The 22,625-nt window shown below is 46.8% G+C and overlaps 1 protein-coding gene across 2 annotated transcripts in view; it reads left to right on the forward strand.

The window, feature by feature from the left end:
* Positions 1-22,625, forward strand: part of CDAN1 (codanin 1) — a 218,573-nt gene that overhangs the window by 120,906 nt on the left and 75,042 nt on the right. For both annotated transcript variants that reach the window (XM_069730898.1, XM_069730906.1), the window contains exons 16-18: positions 9,043-9,132; positions 10,556-10,610; positions 18,267-18,400. In XM_069730898.1, the coding sequence (XP_069586999.1) occupies positions 9,043-9,132; positions 10,556-10,610; positions 18,267-18,400 (279 nt within the window). The remainder of the gene's footprint in view (positions 1-9,042; positions 9,133-10,555; positions 10,611-18,266; positions 18,401-22,625) is intronic.

Consider the following 22,625-nt stretch of genomic DNA (forward strand, 5'->3'; position numbering starts at 1 on the left):
TTTAAATTTTTATTTTTTAATTAACGTAACGGAGTGAATGGGGCGACGGATTCCTTTCTAGCGTCCGCTCTCCCCCGAACCATCAACAGGCGAGCACGGCGAGTAAACCTCCCCGTACCTCTCCTGCGACGACTGGGGCACACCTAATCTACGCTAGGGCGACAGTTCCTATACGGTCCCGATCTCCCCCCTGTAAGATGGCGAGCACATAGAGTATAGCTCTTATGTGCATCTCCCGGGCTCCACCGCACTCAAGCCCTCACCTGTTGGCGTCATGTAGTCCCCACAGTAGCCGTGAGTCCCCTGTGGCAGGCACAGCCGTACGTCCCCTGCGGCAGGCACATTTGAAGATTCACTGACGCTCTCTATCCCCCGGCAAAGGGAGGATTGATAGAGCTTATTCCCTCGCAATGGAGGCTGCATCTTTGCTCGGTGGCGGTGAGTAGTTTCCTTCCTCACGCTGCCTGTGTGGGAAGGTGTGGTCCGAGCCCCTGGGGAGAGGCTCCGCCGGCAGGCTCCATAAATTTAGTCCCCGGCTTTTTTATCCGGACTAGGCCGCAGTTAAAATCCCCTCCCATCGCCGGAGCCCCGCCCACTACTCAGGCACTTCTCGCTCTGAACGAGAAGAGCCCTGCAAATCTCGGGCACCATCTGGGGACTCCACTTCTGCGGGGAGGGGGCGACGGATCCTTCCAAGGCTCTAATCTCCCCCGAATCATCAACATGCGAGCACGGCGAGTATACCTCACCGTACCATCTCCTGCAACGTGGGAAGCCATGCATGAGCTCACTTCCGGGGCAACGGTTCAGGTCCCGATCTCCCCACACCAGCAGCAGGCGACCACATGGAGTGTCGCCTCCATGTATCCTCTCCTGGAGCCAGGCCTATTGCCGGACAACTGGCCCTGTCCACCCGGACTGAATTCCATGGATGTACTGAGGCCCTCTCTATGGCGTCCGAACAGCCCCCACTGTCCCACCACTGTTAAAGCGAATGGCACAAGGAGGCGGACGGTTCTTCTCCACCTCCCTAACAAAGGGATGATGGATTGAGGCTTATCCCTGCACCGTCCACGCTGCACAGAACAGCGCTGAAACCCACATCCGCGGCGGCTCCATGCCGGGACGCGCACTGATGGTGAGTGGATCCATCTTTAGAGGGATATCCACATGCCGACAGGCAGGCTCAGCCACTTCCCTGTGGCCTACCTCCCTGAGGTAACGCTCCGGTCGGCTGCAAAAATTTAGCCCCCGGCTTCGGCCGATGTGTAGGCCACATCCCGGAAGCCGCACCCTAAGGTGGCTCCGCCCGCTTTTCTGGCGCTTCTCGCCTGGCACTACATCATTACCTAAAGCCACACTGGTCTTAAAGGCTAATGACCAGTATTCCCTGGTCTTAAAGGCGTATGACCAGTATTCCTTGGTCTTAAATGCACACAACCAGTATTCCCTGGTCTTAAAGGTGCATGACCAGTACTCCCTGGTCTTAATGGCAAATGCAAAAACCTCAGTGACATGTTAGATGTCAAAGAAGTGGGGCTTAAAACAAAAGCCTAACCACAAGCAGCACAGGAAGAAAAAGCCCACTTCAAAGTTTAGGAATGAAGGAGAAAATGGAGCAAATAGGCATGTATAGTGAATAAATAATTTTATTAGTAGCCAAAATAGTATACAAAAACAGTGACCATGTAACAGGTAACACATGATAAAACTAAAGCAGGACGAGAGCAGAGGAGCCCAGGAGATCCATAATTGCAGATTGCCCATATACCCATTGCGGCATATTAAGTAAAGTAACATAGTAACATAGTAACATAGTTAGTAAGGCCGAAAAAAGACATTTGTCCATCCAGTTCAGCCTATATTCCATCATAATAAATACCCAGATCTACGTCCTTCTACAGAACCTAATAATTGTATGATACAATATTGTTCTGCTCCAGGAAGACATCCAGGCCTCTCTTGAACCCCTCGACTGAGTTCGCCATCACCACCTCCTCAGGCAAGCAATTCCAGATTCTCACTGCCCTAACAGTAAAGAATCCTCTTCTATGTTGGTGGAAAAACCTTCTCTCCTCCAGACGCAAAGAATGCCCCCTTGTGCCCGTCACCTTCCTTGGTATAAACAGATCCTCAGCGAGATATTTGTTTTGTCCCCTTATATACTTATACATGGTTATTAGATCGCCCCTCAGTCGTCTTTTTTCTAGACTAAATAATCCTAATTTCGCTAATCTATCTGGGTATTGTAGTTCTCCCATCCCCTTTATTAATTTTGTTGCCCTCCTTTGTACTCTCTCTAGTTCCATTATATCCTTCCTGAGCACCGGTGCCCAAAACTGGACACAGTACTCCATGTGCGGTCTAACTAGAGATTTGTACAGAGGCAGTATAATGCTCTCATCATGTGTATCCAGACCTCTTTTAATGCACCCCATGATCCTGTTTGCCTTGGCAGCTGCTGCCTGGCACTGGCTGCTCCAGGTAAGTTTATCATTAACTAGGATCCCCAAGTCCTTCTCCCTGTCAGATTTACCCAGTGGTTTCCCATTCAGTGTGTAATGGTGATATTGATTCCTTCTTCCCATGTGTATAACCTTACATTTATCATTGTTAAACCTCATCTGCCACCTTTCAGCCCAAGTTTCCAACTTATCCAGATCCATCTGTAGCAGAATACTATCTTCTCTTGTATTAACTGCTTTACATAGTTTTGTATCATCTGCAAATATCGATATTTTACTGTGTAAACCTTCTACCAGATCATTAATGAATATGTTGAAGAGAACAGGTCCCAATACTGACCCCTGCGGTACCCCACTGGTCACAGCGACCCAGTTAGAGACTATACCATTTATAACCACCCTCTGCTTTCTATCACTAAGCCAGTTACTAACCCATTTACACACATTTTCCCCCAGACCAAGCATTCTCATTTTGTGTACCAACCTCTTGTGCGGCACGGTATCAAACGCTTTGGAAAAATCGAGATATACCACGTCCAATGACTCACCGTGGTCCAGTCTATAGCTTACCTCTTCATAAAAACTGATTAGATTGGTTTGACAGGAGCGATTTCTCATAAACCCATGCTGATATGGAGTTAAACAGTTATTCTCATTGAGATAATCCAGAATAACATCCCTCAGAAACCCTTCAAATATTTTACCAACAATAGAGGTTAGACTTACTGGCCTATAATTTCCAGGTTCACTTTTAGAGCCCTTTTTGAATATTGGCACCACATTTGCTATGCGCCAGTCCTGCGGAACAGACCCTGTCGCTATAGAGTCACTAAAAATAAGAAATAATGGTTTATCTATTACATTACTTAGTTCTCTTAGTACTCGTGGGTGTATGCCATCCGGACCCGGAGATTTATCTATTTTAATCTTATTTAGCCGGTTTCGCACCTCTTCTTGGGTTAGATTGGTGACCCTTAATATAGGGTTTTCATTGTTTCTTGGGATTTCACCTAGCATTTCATTTTCCACCGTGAATACCGTGGAGAAGAAGGTGTTTAATATGTTAGCTTTTTCCTCGTCATCTACAACCATTCTTTCCTCACTATTTTTTAAGGGGCCTACATTTTCAGTTTTTATTCTTTTACTATTGATATAGTTGAAGAACAGTTTGGGATTAGTTTTACTCTCCTTAGCAATGTGCTTCTCTGTTTTCTTTTTGGCAGCTTTAATTAGTTTTTTAGATAAAGTATTTTTCTCCCTATAGTTTTTTAGAGCTTCAATGGTGCCATCCTGCTTTAGTAGTGCAAATGCTTTCTTTTTACTGTTAATTGCCTGTCTTACTTCTTTGTTTAGCCACATTGGGTTTTTCCTATTTCTAGTCCTTTTATTCCCACAAGGTATAAACCGCTTACACTGCCTATTTAGGATGTTCTTAAACATTTCCCATTTATTATCTGTATTCTCATTTCTGAGGATATTGTCCCAGTCTACCAGATTAAGGGCATCTCTAAGCTGTTCAAACTTTGCCTTCCTAAAGTTCAATGTTTTTGTGACTCCCTGACAAGTCCCCCTAGTGAAAGACAGGTGAAACTGCACAATATTGTGGTCGCTATTTCCTAAATGCCCAACCACCTGCAGATTTGTTATTCTGTCAGGTCTATTAGATAGTATTAGGTCTAAAAGTGCTGCTCCTCTGGTTGGATTCTGCACCAATTGTGAAAGATAATTTTTCTTGGTTATTAGCAGAAACCTGTTGCCTTTATGGGTTTCACAGGTTTCTGTTTCCCAGTTAATATCCGGGTAGTTAAAGTCCCCCATAACCAGGACCTCATTATGGGTTGCAGCTTCATCTATCTGCTTTAGAAGTAGACTTTCCATGCTTTCTGTTATATTTGGGGGTTTGTAACAGACCCCAATGAGAATTTTGTTACCATTTTTCCCTCCATGAATTTCAACCCATATGGACTCGACATCCTCATTCCCTTCGCTAATATCCTCCCTTAAAGTGGACTTTAGACAAGACTTTACATAGAGACAAACCCCTCCTCCTCTCCGATTTTTACGATCCTTTCTAAACAGACTGTAACCCTGTAAGTTAACTGCCCAGTCATAGCTTTCATCTAACCATGTCTCGGTTATTCCCACTATGTCAAAGTTACCTGTAGATATTTCTGCTTCTAGTTCTTCCATCTTGTTTGTCAGGCTTCTGGCGTTTGCGAGCATGCAGTTTAGAGGATTTTGTTTTGTTCCAATCTCCTCACTGTGGATTGTTTTAGAAATGTTCTTACCTCCCTTCTGAGTATGTTTTCCTGGGTCGTCTTTGTTCGAGTCTAATGTTTTTCTTCCCGTCCCCTCTTCTTCTAGTTTAACGCCCTCCTGATGAGTGTAGCGAGTCTTCTGGCGAATGTGTGTTTCCCAGGTTTGTTGAGGTGTAGTCCGTCTCTGGCGAGGAGTCCATCATACCAGTAATTCACACCGTGGTCCAGGAATCCAAATCCTTGTTGTCTGCACCATCGTCTTAGCCAGTTGTTTGCATCAAGGATCCTGTTCCATCTCCTGGTGCCATGCCCGTCTACTGGAAGGATAGAAGAAAAAACTACCTGTGCATCCAGTTCCTTTACTTTCTTCCCCAACTCTTCAAAGTCCTTGCAGATTGTCGGTAGGTCCTTCCTTGCCGTGTCATTGGTGCCAACATGTATCAGAAGAAATGGGTGGACGTCCTTGGAGCTGAAGAGCTTTGGTATCCTATCGGTCACATCCTTGATCATCGCACCTGGAAGGCAGCATACTTCTCTTGCAGTTATGTCCGGTCTGCAGATGGCTGCTTCGGTGCCTCTCAGTAGTGAGTCTCCCACCACCACCACTCTTCGTTGCTTCTTGGCTGTACTTTTTGCTGTCACTTGTTGCTGTGTGCCCTTTTCTTTTTTGCTTGCTGGTATTGCTTCATTCTTAGGTGTGCCATCTTCATCCTCTACAAAGATTTGATATCGGTTCTTCAGTTGTGTGGTTGGTGATTTCTCCATGGTCTTCTTGCTTCTTTTGGTCACATGCTTCCACTCATCTGCTTTTGGAGGTTCTCTGACACTTTTTGCACCTTCTGTGACCAGTAGAGATGCTTCTGTTCTGTCTAGAAAGTCTTCATTCTCTTTGATGAGTTTCAAAGTTGCTATTCTTTCTTCCAGACCCCGCACCTTTTCTTCTAAAAGGGCCACTAGTCTACACTTCTGACAGGTGAAATTGGATTCTTCTTCTGGTCGATCTGTGAACATGTAGCACATGCTGCAGCTCACCATGTAGGTTGTCACATCTGCCATGTTGCTCCTAGATCCTGCTGACTTGCTGTGTGTTTTCCTTCTTGTGTAATCTACTCAGCCAAGCTCTCTTGCAATAATGACCTACAGGCATTAGGTGCCTATATATGTAAAAATGGTAAGACCACCACTCCCAATGATGTGCAATAGGATGGACGTAACAAATAAAAGGAGGGCTCTGTTAACTTACCACGGGCAAAGCAAGAGTGGACCCTGGGCCAGGTGAAGTTAAACCCCGACGCGCGTTTCACGTGTCTACTGCAACGCTTTCTCAAGGGGAATGTGAGTTGAACAGGAATCACGACCTTTTATGGCCATGTGACCGGGCAAGTGACGCCCGGATAGCCAATGGTAGTGGGAGAAACGGCGCAAGCGTCCTGCACTGACCAGGTCCCGGCAGATACACCAGAGCGTCAAACGTTCCTGCGCAAGCGCGGGGGAGAGGGGAAACCCCCCCCCCCCCCAGGCGTGCGAGGAAGATAGAAAGACGCGCCAATGCATGGCTGGGGATCCGTGGAGCATGCGTGTCGGGGTTTAACTTCACCTGAGGGTTGGATAAGTGGTGTGCTCCTTGCCACAAAACTTACTCTACTAATAAATACATGATGAGCAGAGGCTCTCCGCAGCAGCTCTGCCCAATAGGCAGAAACGGCATGAGAACACCAAAAGTTACAAAACTTTAGTACAGCCTTGAGTGGCAACAAAATTTTCCAAGACTTTTACTCCAATTTCTGTTCTGAAATCTTTAATAAATCATGGCCTGTGAGTCTCAACACAGCTTTATGGTGCGCTTCTGGTCAGTAGGGATCTTGGTTCCAAAAAAATAAATAAATAAAGGGGAACAAAAAGTAAGACCAATCCTGGACCTCAAGCTTCTAACAACCTTTGACAAGGTCCTCCTTCTGGAGTTACTCCGCTCAGCCGTTACTTCAACAGAAAAAGGTGCAGTTTCTGGCATCTTACCCTTTTCCAAAATTCCTTCGCTTTTCCATTCGTGAACAGCATTTTAAAGTCACAACCTTGTCCTTCGGCTTTGCTATCGCACCCAGTGTGTTCGCAAGGGTCATGGCGGATGTCATGTTTCTCTTGCACCCTAGAGGCGTGCTCGTCCTGCCCTGTTTGGTCGACTGTCTAGCCTCCCTTCCAGGACTTGGCTGAGTCGTCTATATCACTTGCGATACCCTCTCACCTGGGCTGGCAGCTAAACTTAGTTCTCCTCATTTCCAGCCCAGCAGATATCCCTTTTGAGGATGATTCTGCACTCTTCCAGAATGATGGTAATTCTCCCTCGAGACAAGGTCATGGCCCTGCAACACATAGCTCGTGCGCTTGATTACTCATCCCCTCATTTCATTCGATTTGCTAGGAGGGTTCTCAGGAAAAAATGAGACAACAGTGGAGCGGTTTCCTTCGTTCCGCTCGTTTTGAGCAAGTCAAACACACGATAGTCTCTGAGCTCCTTCTTCATCCAGGGCCTTTCTCCAGGTTCAATGGTTATTAGTAACTACCAATGCCATCTTCTCCCTATCATTGCTCTGAAGATCTGAACGGTAGTCCTACAGCAGGTCCACTGCCTTCTGGCGGGTCACCCCATCCAAATTCAATTGGATAATGCCTCTGCAGTGCCATACGTCAATCATCTAGCAGGTACCCACGGTCAGGCGTCATGACCGAGGTACATCACATTCTCTGATGGGCCGAGATCTATCATTCGGTGATCTCGGTAGTATATATCCCAGGAGTAGGACTCTGGACGGCAAACAAATTCAGCCGTCAGGGTTCCGCCTCAAGTCAGTGGGAACTTCACCCCGAAGTCTTCCATCAGATCTGTCCTCACTGGACCTCTCCAGTTGTAGGTCGGATGGCGTCCAGACTGAACGCCAGTGTACTCGAGTTCGTGGTTCGGCCTCGAGATCCTAGAGCCATCGCTCTGCACGCTCTGGTTCTGCCGTGTTACCAGTTTCCATAACTCCCCTTCCACTACTTCCGAAAGCCTTTTGGAAGTAGAAAAGGCCCCAGTGATCCTCCGAGATCTGCACTGACCACGTCCGTTTTTGTTTGCGGAGCTAGTATCTTCCCGCCTTATTGCAGCAAAACTGCAAGTAGGGACTTTCTCACAGGGAGTTTTCACACGTAGTCCTTCTCTATCGCATACCGTTAGCTCATTGGGACCTTAATGGTCCTAGGAGTCTTACAGTAGACTTTTTCATCTGGGCAGCCTTTACTATCAGGGAAGGTCGCCCTTTTTTCTCTGCGATATCCTCACTCTGACGAGTCTTCGGAGCTAGCTGCTCTGCTCTTTCAGACCTTTTTTTGCCTCATTGCCTTCAAGGCAAGGTTGTCCTCAGGCCATCCCCATCCCTTGTTACCAAGGTGGTATTGTATTACCACTGTTCTGAGGGCTTAGTTCTTCCCTCATTTCTTTCGGCACCAGTCCACAAAATGGAATGAGTTCCCCATATTCCGGACGAAGTGAGTGCTCTGAGTAGGTACGTCTCGAGGACTGCGTCCTTCCGAAGGTTGGACGCTTTATTTGGGCTTCCTGACGATTTCAGGAAGGGTTTAGCCGTTTCATCGGCCATGATAGCCTGGTGGATTCGTTTCACCATCCAGGAGTCCTTCCGTACTAGATGTCAGCCTATCGAGGGTTCTAGGCACCAGGCGTCAGCAAGGCACGCCTGCAAGTTTGTGGTTTCGTCCAGTCCGCATGCATTCTTAAGGCACTATAATTCCCACACTTCCACAGATGTGAGTCTGGGCAGGCGGACTCTGCAGGCCGCGGTGGCGCACTTGTAAGTAGCGGTTACACAGGGCCTGATCTGATGATGTCCCAACCCAGGGACTGCTTTGGACGTCCCACAGTCTGTGTCCCCCAATGAGGTGAAGGAGAAAGCGGGATTTTTGTGTACTCACAGTAAAATCCTTTTCTCCGAGCCAATCATTGGGGGACACCGCTCCCACCCTGTTATTAGCTTATGCTTGTTTTTACAATCTGACATGCTATACTCTCATAATATGACATGCTATACGCTCATACGTTATTGATCTCCTACTGCTTTTTCACCAAACTGGTTAACTGAAAGCCAGCAGGAAGGTGTATACTGCAGAGGAGGAGCTAACTTTCTTTGTATTACTTAGTGTCAGCCTCCTAGTGGCAGCAGCATACACCCACGGTCTGTGTCCGCCAATGAAGGCTCCAAGAAAGAGATTTTTTGATGAGTGCCAAAAATCCTTCTTTTAATGTCATGTGGATTGTTATTCTTAAGGTGCCGGCATTGCCAGAGGAAATGTTTTTCGACAGTGAAGTTGCTCAGGATGAGATTTCGGTAGAGATGTCAGTGTCCATACAAGGGCTGGTGAGTGTGTGGTGTTACATTACATGTATTCTGTTTTCAAGTAAAGCCCTTATTGTCCTTTTCTTTTTGCCTAGTCGGTTATTTCTGTTTCTAGAAGAGCTACAAGATGGTCAGTATGGCTGCCATTATATCCATCTTATGAGTGGTCTCTGTAAAGCGGCGATGTTATATAACATTATCTTAGAACAGCAGCATAAAGTGTAATACGTTAGAGATATATAAAGGGACAATTTCAGCTACAGCTAGACCTTAATATGGAACTTGGTATTGTAATGACTACTGAGCTGGTAATGTGTGGGCAGCAGTTATCTAGTGTCTGAGGGGACCTATTATATACTAGATTGTGGCCCGATCCTAACGCATCGGGTATTCTAGAATATGCATGTCCACGTAGTATATTGCACAGCCCACGTAGTATATTGCCCAGGGACGTAGTGTATTGCCCAGGGACGTAGTATATTGCCCAGGGACGTAGTATATTGCCCAGCCACGTAGTATATTGCCCAGCCACGTAGTATATTGCCCAGCCACGTAGTATATTGCCCAGCCACGTAGTATACTTCCCAGCCACGTAGTATACTGCCCAGCCACGTAGTATATTGCCCAGCCACGTAGTATATTGCCCAGCCACGTAGTATATTGCCCAGCCACGTAGTATATTGCCCAGCCACGTAGTATATTGCCCAGCCACGTAGTATATTGCCCAGCCACGTAGTATATTACCCAGCCACGTATGTAACAGGTTAAAAAAGACTTAAAATACATAAACATATACTCACCTTCCGAGGGTCCCCTTGTAGTCCTGGCGCCTGTGTGCGGTGCACGCGGCAGCTTCCGGTCCCAGGGATGGTATGAGCGCAGGACCTGTGATGACATCGCGGTCACATGAACCGTGACGTCATGGAAGGTCCTTCTCGCATAGCATCCTTGGCACCGGAGCCTGCCGCTTGCACTGCCGAGGACAGGGTGCACGTCGGAGGGTGAGAATAACGTGTTTTTTTTTATTATTATTATTATTATTATTAGAAACATTAGATCTTTTTACTATTGATGCTGCATACGCAGCATCAATAGTGGAAAGTTCGTCACACAGGGTTAATAGCTGCGTTACCGGAGTGCGTTACACCGCGCTCCGGTAACGCTGGCATTAACCCTGTGTGACGGCTGACTGGAGGGGAGTATGGAGCGGGCACTGACTGCGGGGAGGAAGGAGCAGATATTTTGCCGCCGGACTGTGCCAGTCGCTGATTGGTCGTGGCAATGGTCGTGGGCAGTTTGCCACGACCAATCAGTGACTTGGATTTCCATGACAGAGGCCGCGACCAATAAATATCCGAGACAGACAGACAGAAGGACAGCCAGAAGTGACCCTTAGACAATTATATAGTAGATTGAATAATGACTTGTATTTCTATTATTTTAGGACAGCGTACCGTTGGTGGATCAACAACTGTTATATAACTGTTGCCCTTATATTGGTGAGTAACACCCTGACGTTTATGGAGAATATAAGCTATCAACTTGACCTCTTTTGCCATAAGTGTTATGCCATTACTGAATTTCACTACTATACTTTTACACCAGTCACAATATTATTTTCTAATTCTTTACTGCATTTTAAGAATTAATAAACCTTTAAAGGGATCCTGTCATGTCCCCAAATGCTATTAACCTGCATATATGGGGTTAATCTGCAGGTTTATAGTGTACTAAAGCCCGATTCACGGGAGGAAATGAACAGTCTCGGTCTTTCAGTCATAGAGCGTCAGCTGGCTTCAGTCACCGCTCTGTACATTGCATTTAAATGTTTTTGATATATTGTGGTCCCTTGCAAGATCAGCGGGCGCTGGCTCTTGAGTCATCCACCAATCGCACAGTACCCATTGAACACAGGTACAGCTCCAGAAGAAAGTCTATGGTCCTTATAGAATTGGTTGTTACAGCCTGTCTTGATGAGATGTGCTAGTTAGTCCCAGGCACATACTTCTTAATGAATCCAGAGGGTTGGATAAGTGGTGTGCTCCTTGCCACAAAACTTACTCTACTAATAAATACATGATGAGCAGAGGCTCTCCGCAGCAGCTCTGCCCAATGGGCAAAAACGGCATGAGAACACCAAAAGTCACAAAACTTTAGTACAGCCTTGAGTGGTAACAAAATTTTCCAAGACTTTTACTCCAATTTCTATTCTGAAATCTTTGATAAATCATGGCCTGTGAGTCTCAACACAGCTTTATGGTGCGCTTCTGGTCAGTAGGGGTACTAATGCTGATCGGCCCCTATTTAAAGTGTTTTTCTGATTTTGCGTAAAACGCAGCTTTACTCACCTTCCCCGGTCCAATGTCTCGTGTCCTGACACTGATTTTTGTTTTCAGCATTGTCGTAATTTCAACGGCACTGCAACAAATAACTGTGCTTGGCAACTTTGTAGACTGCACAGGCCGCTCAGTTGCTGAACTCTCTCATTGCCTACAGCGATGTCACTGGTGCAGCTAATAACAGACCCTGGAAGTATCGGATACTCTATTCTGGACCCAGGGAGGATCATTATAGAACATTTTGTTTTTAAACAAACTGCATATGGGGACGGGAAGTTTCCAAAATTGTCAATCCATTTAGCTGAATAGGAGCTGAGATGCAGTTCTCAGCAGTGGCAACTAAACATGAAGTGAATACACCACGCTGCCTGGAGGAGTTACTGGAAGTTTGTGGGGGTGCTGGACCAACATCCATCTATCCTGAGAATATGGCTTCAATATATTGCTGGATAGCCACTTTAAAGTATATCTGATGCAATGGGCTCTACAAAAGGCTAATTGCTGTTTCATTTTTGCATGGAGTGTTTTTTAGTAACTCCATGAGATTACACGTTTTATTTTAATAGGATTGTCCCATTCATTCATTTTTTGCACACTCGAGCCTCTGATCCATGTGTTGTTTTTCATTTGAGGCATGTTCATTGCTGTTATCAATATCATAAATATAATTGGATGAGGGAATAATGTCTCCTCTTTTGAGAAACTGTCTTTATTCCCTCTACAGGAATCCATTATACCAGAAGAGAAAAGAAGGATTTTTCTACTCGCCGGAAAATTTTTCTTGGAGCCTTTATTGGGGGACACAGGCAACCATGGGTGTATTCTGCTGTTGCTAGGAGGCAAAAAGTTAGCTCCTCTTCAGCAGGGAACACCCACCGACTGGCACAAAGTGCCTCAGTTAAGGCCCCGTCACACATAGCGAGATCGCTGCTGAGTCACAAGTTTTGTGACGCAACAGCGATCTCAGTAGCGATCTCGCTATGTGTGACACGTACCAGCGATCAGGCCCCTGCTGTGAGATCGCTGGTCGTGTCGGAATGGCCTGGGCCATTTTTTGATCGTTGAGGTCCCGCTGACATCGCTGAATCGGCGTGTGTGACGCCGATTCAGCGATGTCTTCGCTGGTAACCAGGGTAAACATCGGGTAACGAAGCGCAGGGCCGCGCTTAGTAACCCGATGTTTACCCTGGTTACCATCCTAAAAGTAAAAAAACAAACGCTACATACTTACCTATCGCTGTCTGTCCTCGGCGCTCTGCTTCTCTGGTCTGGCTGTGAGCGCCGGTCAGCCGGAAAGCAGAGCGGTGACGTCACCTCTCTGCTTTCCGGCTGCCTGCCGCTCACAGCCAGACCAGAGAAGCAGAGCACCGAGGACAGACAGCGATAGGTAAGTATGTAGCGTTTGTTTTTTTTACTTTTAGGATGGTAACCAGGGTAAACATCGGGTTACTAAGCGCGGTCCTGCGCTTAGTTACCCGATGTTTACCCTGGTTACCGGGGACCTCGGGATCGTTGGTCGCTGGAGAGCTGTCTGTGTGACAGCTCTCCAGCGACCAAACAGCGACGCTGCAGCGATCCGGATCGTTGTCGGTATCGCTGCAGCGTCGCTATGTGTGACGGGGCCTTTAGTGAAAAAGCAGTAGGAGACGCAACAACAAATAACTGTATACAGGCCCAATATAAACACAAAACGGGTGGTGCTGTGTCTTCCAGTGAAGGATTAAAGAAAGATTTTATGGTGAGTACCAAAAATCCTTCTTTCTCTCTCTCATCATTGGTGGACACAGGAAACTGTGGGTGTATGCTGCTGCCACTAGGAGGTTGACACTATGCAAAAAGAGTGAGTTCCTCCCCAGCATTATTTACCCGCCAACTGACAGAAAGCTAATCTGTTTTAGCTCCGTGTCAGGAGGTGTACACTTCCTCAGCACCGTTTCTACATTAGATTTTGTTGTGTTTTATTAATGATCCCTGTTTTGCATTTTCAGCTTGTGACCTGGACGATGGAGTGTAATTGGTCACTCCGCTCACCCCCTTAGAGACCGGGAGCACAGTGTGGAATTGCGTCACTACTGTACCCTCTCATGTCTACCAGGCAGGACCCCATGCCTCCTAACACATCAAGAGTGTTTGGGGCATCCGCAAGAGAGAAGATGCGTACTGGTCCCTGCCACTGACCTCTGCACCGCCCTCCAGAGCCAGTCGTGCAGGGTAGGAAGACGGACCTTTACCTGCAGCCACCGAAGATGTTCAGTGGCCCAGAGGTCTACATTCAAGTCCGTCTTTCATCACCAACTTGTGAAAAGGGATGTGGGATCTTCAGGACTGGTATTCCGTGCGGCAGTGCAGTGGGGCTCCTTTGAAGGGAAGGGGGGAATATATATATATATATATATATATATATATATATATATATATAGATTTTATATATATATATATATATATATATATATATATATATATATATCTCACACATACACACATCTCTTTAAGGATTTTAGATCAGGGTTAAAACTAGGTCTGCTCCGGTCCCATTCCCGGCCCCCTCGGCTTCCCGCGGCCACAGCCGCTCCACCCCTCTTCCCCCCTGCGGCTCCCAGGCTTAGAATTAGCCCCCCGCTTCGGCCTACCACATGGCTAGGATTGTCCTGATTGTAAGAATGCCAGGGTGGATGGAAGGGTAAAAGACATGGGTGGTGTGTGACTATCCTCACACCAGCAAAAGAAGGCCTTCCAGGTCCGGTGATAAATGCGTGAGTACGAAGATTTCCTTGCCCTGATCATGGTCTGTATGGCCTGGGACGAGAGACCTGCTTCTAGCAGGACTCTGGTCTCAATGGCCATGCCATTAAATTGAGAGACCGAGAATTCTGGTGGAAGACTTGGGAGTTTCCATGGTATATCCGTGAGTTGGTTGACTGGCTCAACATAACAGACTTTTTTGCACCAGTCTGGAGCCACTAGGATGACACTGGATCAGAGAAAGTGGTGGAAAAAGGTAAGGAAGTTTATAGTGAGATCGGGGAATGACCAGTGTGTCGGAACCAACTGCCAGGAGGTCAATAGACCTGGCCATGAAACCAGTGACCTTGTGATTCATCTGAGACTCCATCAAATAAACGTCTGGAGTGCCCCATTTTTAACAAATCTGATCGAACACCGAGAGATTGCAAGAATATTCGCACGATGAGAGACCCTGACAGCTTAGGAAGTCTGCGGCCCAGTTGTCCACATCTGGAATATGCCCCACTGATACTGCTGGCATGTGCTGTTGTGACAATTTGCCAGTGAAGGGCAAGGAATGATTTCCACCGCTTAATGGAGCAGGAGAGACTCCACCAAGCCAGAGACTACCTCACTCGAAGGGTCAGAAGTATGGGGCAATTCAGCGACTAAATCTTTTTGTCCCAAGCTGACAGGAGGGCCAGTTGGAAGGGACTGGTATGGAACTGCACGAAAGGGACCGTTTCCATCGCATCAACCATCTTCCCTAGAGCTCTCATGCAGTGCAGAGTCTTGAGAGCATGGGGGAAGGGTGACTTAGAGCACAAATCTTTAGGTGGAGTGCAGAAATCTTTTCCTCTAGAAGAAATTTTGGGTGAGATGTATTGATCAGCATGCCTAGAAAAACTAGGCCCTGGACCGAGATCATAAATGATTTTGCTGTGATCTCTACCCATCCTAGATGGGTAAGGGTATCCAGAGTGACCTGAAGACTTTTGTAAAAGTCTCGGAAAGAAGGCCCCCTGATCAGTAGGTTGTCCGGGTAGGGAATGACTAAAATCCCCTAGGAACGAAGAATGGCCATGAGAGCTGTGAATTGATGGGCCTTACCCGTTAACCGCAAAGCGGAGAAACCTCGGTTTTGCCAAGCAGATCAGGATGTGGATGTTTACAAAGCAGAGGAACTCCTCTGGTTCCATAGAGGCAACTGCCAAACAGAGGGATTCCATTAGGAAATAACGAAGGTGCACCCCCCAGTTTAGTAGCTTGAGATCCAGGATCGGACAGAGAGAACTATCCTTTGGGACCATGGAAAGTTTGGAATTGACACCGAGAAGTGTTCCTGAGAAAGAACTGGCATAATGATCCCTGCCTGGAGGAGAGAGTCAATGGCTTGGAAGAAGCCAGGTATTTGAAATGTGATCCTTGAAGAATGTATCATAAAAAAAAAAAGTCTACATGGCAGAGAGGAAAATTCTATCTCTTAAACCTGTGGTGACAATCTCCCTAACCCAGGCATCGTCAACTATGGGAGCCATGCTTCCTGGTAAGGAAGATGGCCACCCACCCTGAGAGGATTCTATGCAGAAGAGCATCAATTGGATCGGGCACCAGCGGGTTTGTCAGAATGGCTTTTATAGCGCCATGATGGGGCAGGCTTTAAGGACTGCTTTCTCCTCTCTTGCTGGGCTGGGGACTGATCTCGCCGGGAGGAGGTCCCAGAGGAAGAGCGATGACAAAACTGAAGTGTCTCTTGGTAAATGAACGCTTATGCTGGAGAAGAGATATACTCTTACAACTGGTGGCGTCCGAGATGAGCTGATCAAAAAGTTTTGATTCCTGAAAGGGGAGATTGGTAAGGGACTTTTTGGATGCCGAGTCTGCATTCCAGGCCTTGATACAGAGGATTCTGTGTTGGGGTACAATATTGCTGTTAACATGGGCAATACAGCTGGCGGCGTCAAGAGATGCGGCGAGTAGATATTCACCTGCATGCATGGACAATCTGGTCCACAAGATCTTCGAGTTCGCCTGGTGAGACCACTGATAAATTGCCCTGCCGAAGGAGCTTTTTGCCCAGGTGGAACCTGACTTGGCTACCCATGTGGAAGTGAATGCGGGAAACAGAGCGGCCCCAGCAGCCTTTTTGAAAGAGAGAATGATTCGGAACAGGACACTCCTCCTACTTATTATTGAAGGTCTGATTGACTGGAGATATGAGACTGTCGACCATATTCTGGAGTTTGGAAGTTTGGTCCATGTCAGGATCAGATTCTGGCTGGGAATCAAGGTAGGACCCTGGGGCCACCTCGGGGGAGGAGGAGTGGGACACTGAGGCCATCCTGGAGGATTTAGAGGGAGAAGGGGAACCAGATGAGGAAATGGAGTGTGTCCACTTCTTGGACCTTATCCTTGACCTGCAATGCTGAGAGCGATAAATAGGTGCCTGTGATTCGTTCAGAGGAACGATTGGAGCAGTGGTGGCGGCTGACAGGTTAAGGAAACATTCAAGGACCTGCACCAGGGACTATGATACTTTGGTTAGGTCAGTTACCAATTGACAAATAACGACAGCCCACTCTGGAGGAGGGAGTGTGCTCTCATCCCAAGTGGCAGGGGACTTCTGTGAGGCTTGCATGATGGAAGGGGTGCAATCTGGGCAGAGGGCTAAAGCCTGACCTGTGGTCCATTCCTTTGCAGGGGACACAAGCGTAGGGGGAGGGACAGGAGCAAGGCTCCATAGGTCTGGACATATGTAGAGGGCGGGAGCTGAGGAAGGCTGTTAAGGAGGGCTAAGCCTAGAATGAAAGAGTGGCCTGTACAGGGCCTGCCTGGTCCTGAGAACAGAATCTCTGTCTGGGAAGGTCTTTTTGCCTGTTTGAGAGAAGACAGGTCATGTGGGAATGACACTGTGAAGCTGCGGTTGGAGCCGAAATATCACAGAGCCGGAGAGAGGGAAGGGGGGGGCGGGTTGGGCTTAGACCTCGCGCACTTAAAAAGTCTGTGCTTTGGGAAAAATACAAGTGCTCCCACGGGCTGGAAAGCGTGAGCGAGAACACTTGCACGCTGATTGGTGCGCACAAGGGGGACGTGAACAGGCCGGGGCTCTAGAGGGATGAGCCGAGCGCTCCCATAGGCCAGAGAGCGCACCCCCTGATTAGCTGGCGCGCATGAGGGAGGGTGTACAGACGAAGTGGAAACCGAAGCATAAAGTTTTCTCAGATGTAGGCGCGTAGGAAAGAACGCTCAATGTAAGGGGAAAGGACAAGGAGCATCCATAATCCCTGTAGATGCCTCCCCGCTGCATTGAATCATAACTGTGGAGAAAGGAGGGAGATGGTACCTGTCTGGTCGAGGTCCCAACTGCCTCTTCTCAGGTGACCGGGGGGGGGGAGTCACTTGAAAAAGAAAACAGGGCGTCTTCCTTCCAGCCTCATTGTGGACACACGACGGTGTCGACTCTGAGAAGGAGAGGGCTACTAAGGAGTGACCATAGTCTTCCTCTTGGCACCTCTCTGTGGAGAGGGATGGGGAAAAGGCAAGGAGAGTCGCCACGAGCCACCCTGAGACGCGCTCGAAGTGTCGGGCTAAAGCCCTGCCTCGCAGACCAGAGAGGTTACAATTTGGACGGCACCACACTGTTCTCTCGGTCACATATTTTGGGAAAACAGGGTGAGAAGTTACTCTGTTTACCTGAAGAGAAAAATAAAGCAAAAAGGTTAACACACAAACTATGTGATCTAAGGAGAAAAAAAGAGGGATTTGGGATCAGATCTAGGTCTGCCTCCTGCTGAAACAAATAAAAAAAACTTAGGAACTTTGTGCCAGTTGGTCAGTGTACCCAGCTGAGGAGGAGCGAACTCTTTTTCTGCCTACTGTCAGCCTCCTAGTGGCAGCAGCATACATCCATGATTACTTGGATCCCCCAATGAAGCGAAAAGTTAATATTGCTGAGTTGCAGAGAGTAATACAGAAAAAATGTGCAATATGTCACTGCGGGACCTGTGTCTCTAATCCTGCTGAAATATGAACAATGTAAATTTTTTGGGCCATGAAAGAGGTTTTTCTTGACTTCATGTTTCTCTTCTGCAGGAGAACTGAAGAAGCTGCTTGCTTCTTTTGTTGCTGGGTGTGGAGCAAAGAATGGGGGTTTTGTAAGGAAAATTACTCCAACTGCTGCCGAGCCCCTGATGCCTAAACCAACTTTATCACAGAAAAAACTTCAGGTAAATTGTCCGAGTGTATTTTATCCATATCTTATTCTGCATATTCTAATAAACAATACATCAATTAGTTAATACTGAAGCTGGGGAAGACTGTTATGACAGGATGGTGGTGTTACTGGTGATCATTGTGTGACTCCAGACAGGGAACCCTCAATACATGTATTTTTCTTATTGGTGCATTCAAAAATCCCTTTAACGGGAACCTGTCAGCAGGATTGTGCACAGTAACCTACAGTGTCAGGTCGGTGCCATTATACTGATTACAATGATACATTGGATGATGAAATCTGTGGTGGTGGTTTAATCTTTATGTAGTTCTGAATTAAAGATACGCTCGTGCTCCGGGGCGGCCTGTGGGGCGGTCTTCATATGGTGCTCTGATTAGGCATACATTAATAAAAAGAAAAAAGGATCTCGACAGACAGTACCCACGATCCAAATAAAGATATATATATATATATATATATATATATATATATACACACAGGGTGGAGCGCGGTAATTTGCTTTTTTGCACTGCATGCTGTGGCGGCACTGTCGGTCGAAGAGAGGGGAGAGTGGGTGTGGCTTACAGTGGCTGATGGGAGATTTGTATTCCTCTGCCTTTCAGTTGCCATCATGCAGTGGACACGTGAGGAGAGGTCATTTTGTGTTGAAGCGTATTTTTCAAATGCCCACTCGATCATTGCAGTGCAGCGTGCTTTTCGTTTACAATTCGCTGTTCCTCCACGCGGACGTGTTCCTGGACGGCAATCAATTGTAAATTGGGTGAATGCATTCAGAACAGCAGGGAATGTGTCATGTGTACGAAGGGGACCTGAGAGAAGGATTACAACACCACAAAACATCGAGAGAGTTAGAGCAGCAGTACTGCAATCTCCGAAACGCTCTGCTCGGAAGCAATCATTTGCTCTTGGCATTTCAAGACGTTCTCTCCACCGGATTCTTCATGATGAACTGAATTTTCACCCGTATAAAATGTGCGTGGTCCAACATTTGTCAGCATGGGACTATTTGACACGGCGGACCTCTTGTGAAGACATGTTAGCAACGATACCCCGTGACGCAATTGTGTTTTTTTCTGATGAGGCACATTTTCACCTCAGTGGGTGTGTAAACAAGCAAAATATGCGTTACTGGAGTGAAACAAACCCCAGAGAAGTTCACGAGAGACCTCTGCATTCGGAACGCGTCACTGTGTGGTGCGCCATATCACGAGTAGGCATCATTGGTCCTTACTTTTTTCAGGATAATGGTCGTGCCATAACTGTGAACTCCGAATGGTACTTGTCTATGATACAGGATTATTTTCAGCCGGCTCTTGAGGCAATGGAACTAGAGGATACATGGTTCCAACAGGATGGTGCCACTGCACACACAGCGAGGGTTACCATGAATTGTTTGAGGCAAATGTTTCCTGGACGGCTTATCTCTTTGAGGGGAGATGTGAACTGGCCAGCACGCTCACCAGATTTAGCCCCATGCGATTTTTTCCTTTGGGGTTACCTGAAGTCTAAGGTGTATATCAACCGGCCCAACACCTTGGAAGACCTAAGGAACAATATTGAAGCTGAAATTGGCAGAATACCAGTGGACATGCTTGTTAGAGTTCATGAAAACTTCAGAAAACGTATGCAGCAGTGTGTGGATAGCGAAGGTCGACATTTGCCAGATACACTATTTAAAACCATGTAATTTAAAAATTCCATTACTGTTCAGTATAATTAAAATATAAAATAAATTTTTCTAATGATCATAATTTTTTTATTTCATTCCCAAATCAGCAAATTACCGCGCTCCACCCTGTGTGTATATATATATATATATATATATATATACAGCGCCCCAGAGTCCTGGTCGTTGCATGTTATGACTGGTTGCACTAAAGGAGTTCACCTGACCAGGGATCACAAGCACACTTCACACTCTGGCCACTAGGGGGAGCAAAAGGCACTATGTATTAGGCCAGGGGTGTCAAACTGCATTCCTCGAGGGCTGCAAACAGGTCATGTTTTCAGGATTTCCTTGTACTGCACAGGTGATAATTTAACCCCTTAAGCCCCGAGGGTGGTTAGCACGTTAATGACCGGGCGAATTTTTACAATTCTGACCACTGTCCCTTTATGAGGTTATAACTCTAGAACGCTTTAACGGATCTTGGCGATTCTGACATTGTTTTCTCGTGACATATTGTACTTCATGGTAGTGGTAAAATTTATTCGATATAACTTGCGTTTATTTGTGGAAAAAAAAAAATTTGGCGAAAATTTTGAAAATTTCGCAATTTTCCAAATTTGAATTTTTATACCCTTAAATCACAGAGATATGTCACGCAAAATACTTAATAAGTAACATTTCCCACATGTCTACTTTACATCAGCACAATTTTGGAACCAAAAATTTTTTTTCTTAGGGAGTTATACGGGTTAAAAGTTGACCAGCAATTTCTCATTTTTACAACACCATTTTTTTTTTAGGGACCACATCTCATTTGAAGTCATTTTGAGGGGTCTATATGATAGAAAATACCCAAGTGTGACACCATTCTAAAAACTGCACACCTCAAGGTGCTCAAAACCACATTCAAGAAGTTTATTAACCCTTCAGGGGTTTCACAGGAATTTTTGGAATGTTTAAAGGGAACCTGTCACCCCGTTTTTTGAGATTGAGATATAAATACTGTTAAATAGGGCCTGCGCTGTGCGTTACTATGGTGTATGTAGTGTACCCTGATTCCCCATGTATGCCGAGAAATACATTACCAAAGTCGGCGTTTTCGCCTGTCAATCAGGCTGGTCTGGTCAGGTGGGCGTGTTCACAGCGTTCTTTTCTTCCCCAGGTTTCCGTTGGTGGCGTAGTGGTGTGCGCATGTCCAAGGTCCGGATTCCCTGTGCCCACGTGAAGACACAGCGCGCGATCTGCGCTGTCATTCCTTTCATCGGTGCGGGCGGCCATCTTCCTGGGGCCGCGCGTGCGCAGATGTAGTGCTCTGCTGCACGGGGCTTCAGGAAAATGGCCGCGGGATGCCGCGCGTGCGCAGAAGAGATCGCGGCGGCCATTTTCCCAAAGCCGAGTTTGCATCTCGGCTTTGGGAAAATGGCCGCCGCGATCTCTTCTGCGCACGCGCGGCATCCCGCGGCCATTTTCCTGAAGCCCCGTGCAGCAGAGCACTACATCTGCGCACGCGCGGCCCCAGGAAGATGGCCGCCCGCACCGATGAAAGGAATGACAGCGCAGATCGCGCGCTGTGTCTTCACGTGGGCACAGAGAATCCGGACCTTGGACATGCGCACACCACTACGCCACCAACGGAAACCTGGGGAAGAAAAGAACGCTGTGAACACGCCCACCTGACCAGACCAGCCTGATTGACAGGCGAAAACGCCGACTTTGGTAATGTATTTCTCGGCATACATGGGGAATCAGGGTACACTACATACACCATAGTAACGCACAGCACAGGCCCTATTTAACAGTATTTATATCTCAATCTCAAAAAACGGGGGTGACAGGTTCCCTTTAAATAAAAATGAACATTTAACTTTTTTTCACACAAAATTTATTTCAGCTCCAATTTGTTTTATTTTACCAAGGGTAACAGGATAAAATGGATGCCAAAAGTTGTTGTACAATCTGTCCTGAGTACGCTGATACCCCATATGTGGGGGTAAACCACTGTTTGGGCGCATGGCAGAGCTCGGAAGGAAAGGAGCGCCATTTGACTTTTCAATACAAAATTGACAGGAATTGAGATGGGACGCCATGTTGCGTTTGGAGAGCCCCTCATGTGCCTAAACATTGAAACCCCCCACAAGTGACACCATTTTTGAAAGTAGACACCCTAAGGAACTTATCTAGATGTGTGGTGACCACTTTGACCCACCAAGTGCTTCACAGAAGTTTATAATGCAGAGCCGTAAAAATAAAAAATCATATTTTTTCACAAAAATGATCTTTTCGCCCCCAATTTTTTATTTTCCCAAGGGTAAGAGAAGAAATTAGACCACAAAAGTTGTTGTGCAATTTGTCCTGAGTGCGACGATACCCCATATGTGGGGGTAAACCACTTTTTGGGCGCATAGCAGAGCTCGGGAGGGAAGGAGCGCCATTTGACTTTTCAATGCAAAATTGACTGGAATTAAGATGGGACGCCATGTTAATTTGGAGAGCCCCTGATGTGCCTAAACATTAAAACCCCCCACAAGTGACACCATTTTGGAAACTA

This window comes from Ranitomeya imitator, chromosome 1, assembly GCF_032444005.1.
Source record: "Ranitomeya imitator isolate aRanImi1 chromosome 1, aRanImi1.pri, whole genome shotgun sequence".
NCBI lineage: Eukaryota > Metazoa > Chordata > Amphibia > Anura > Dendrobatidae > Ranitomeya > Ranitomeya imitator.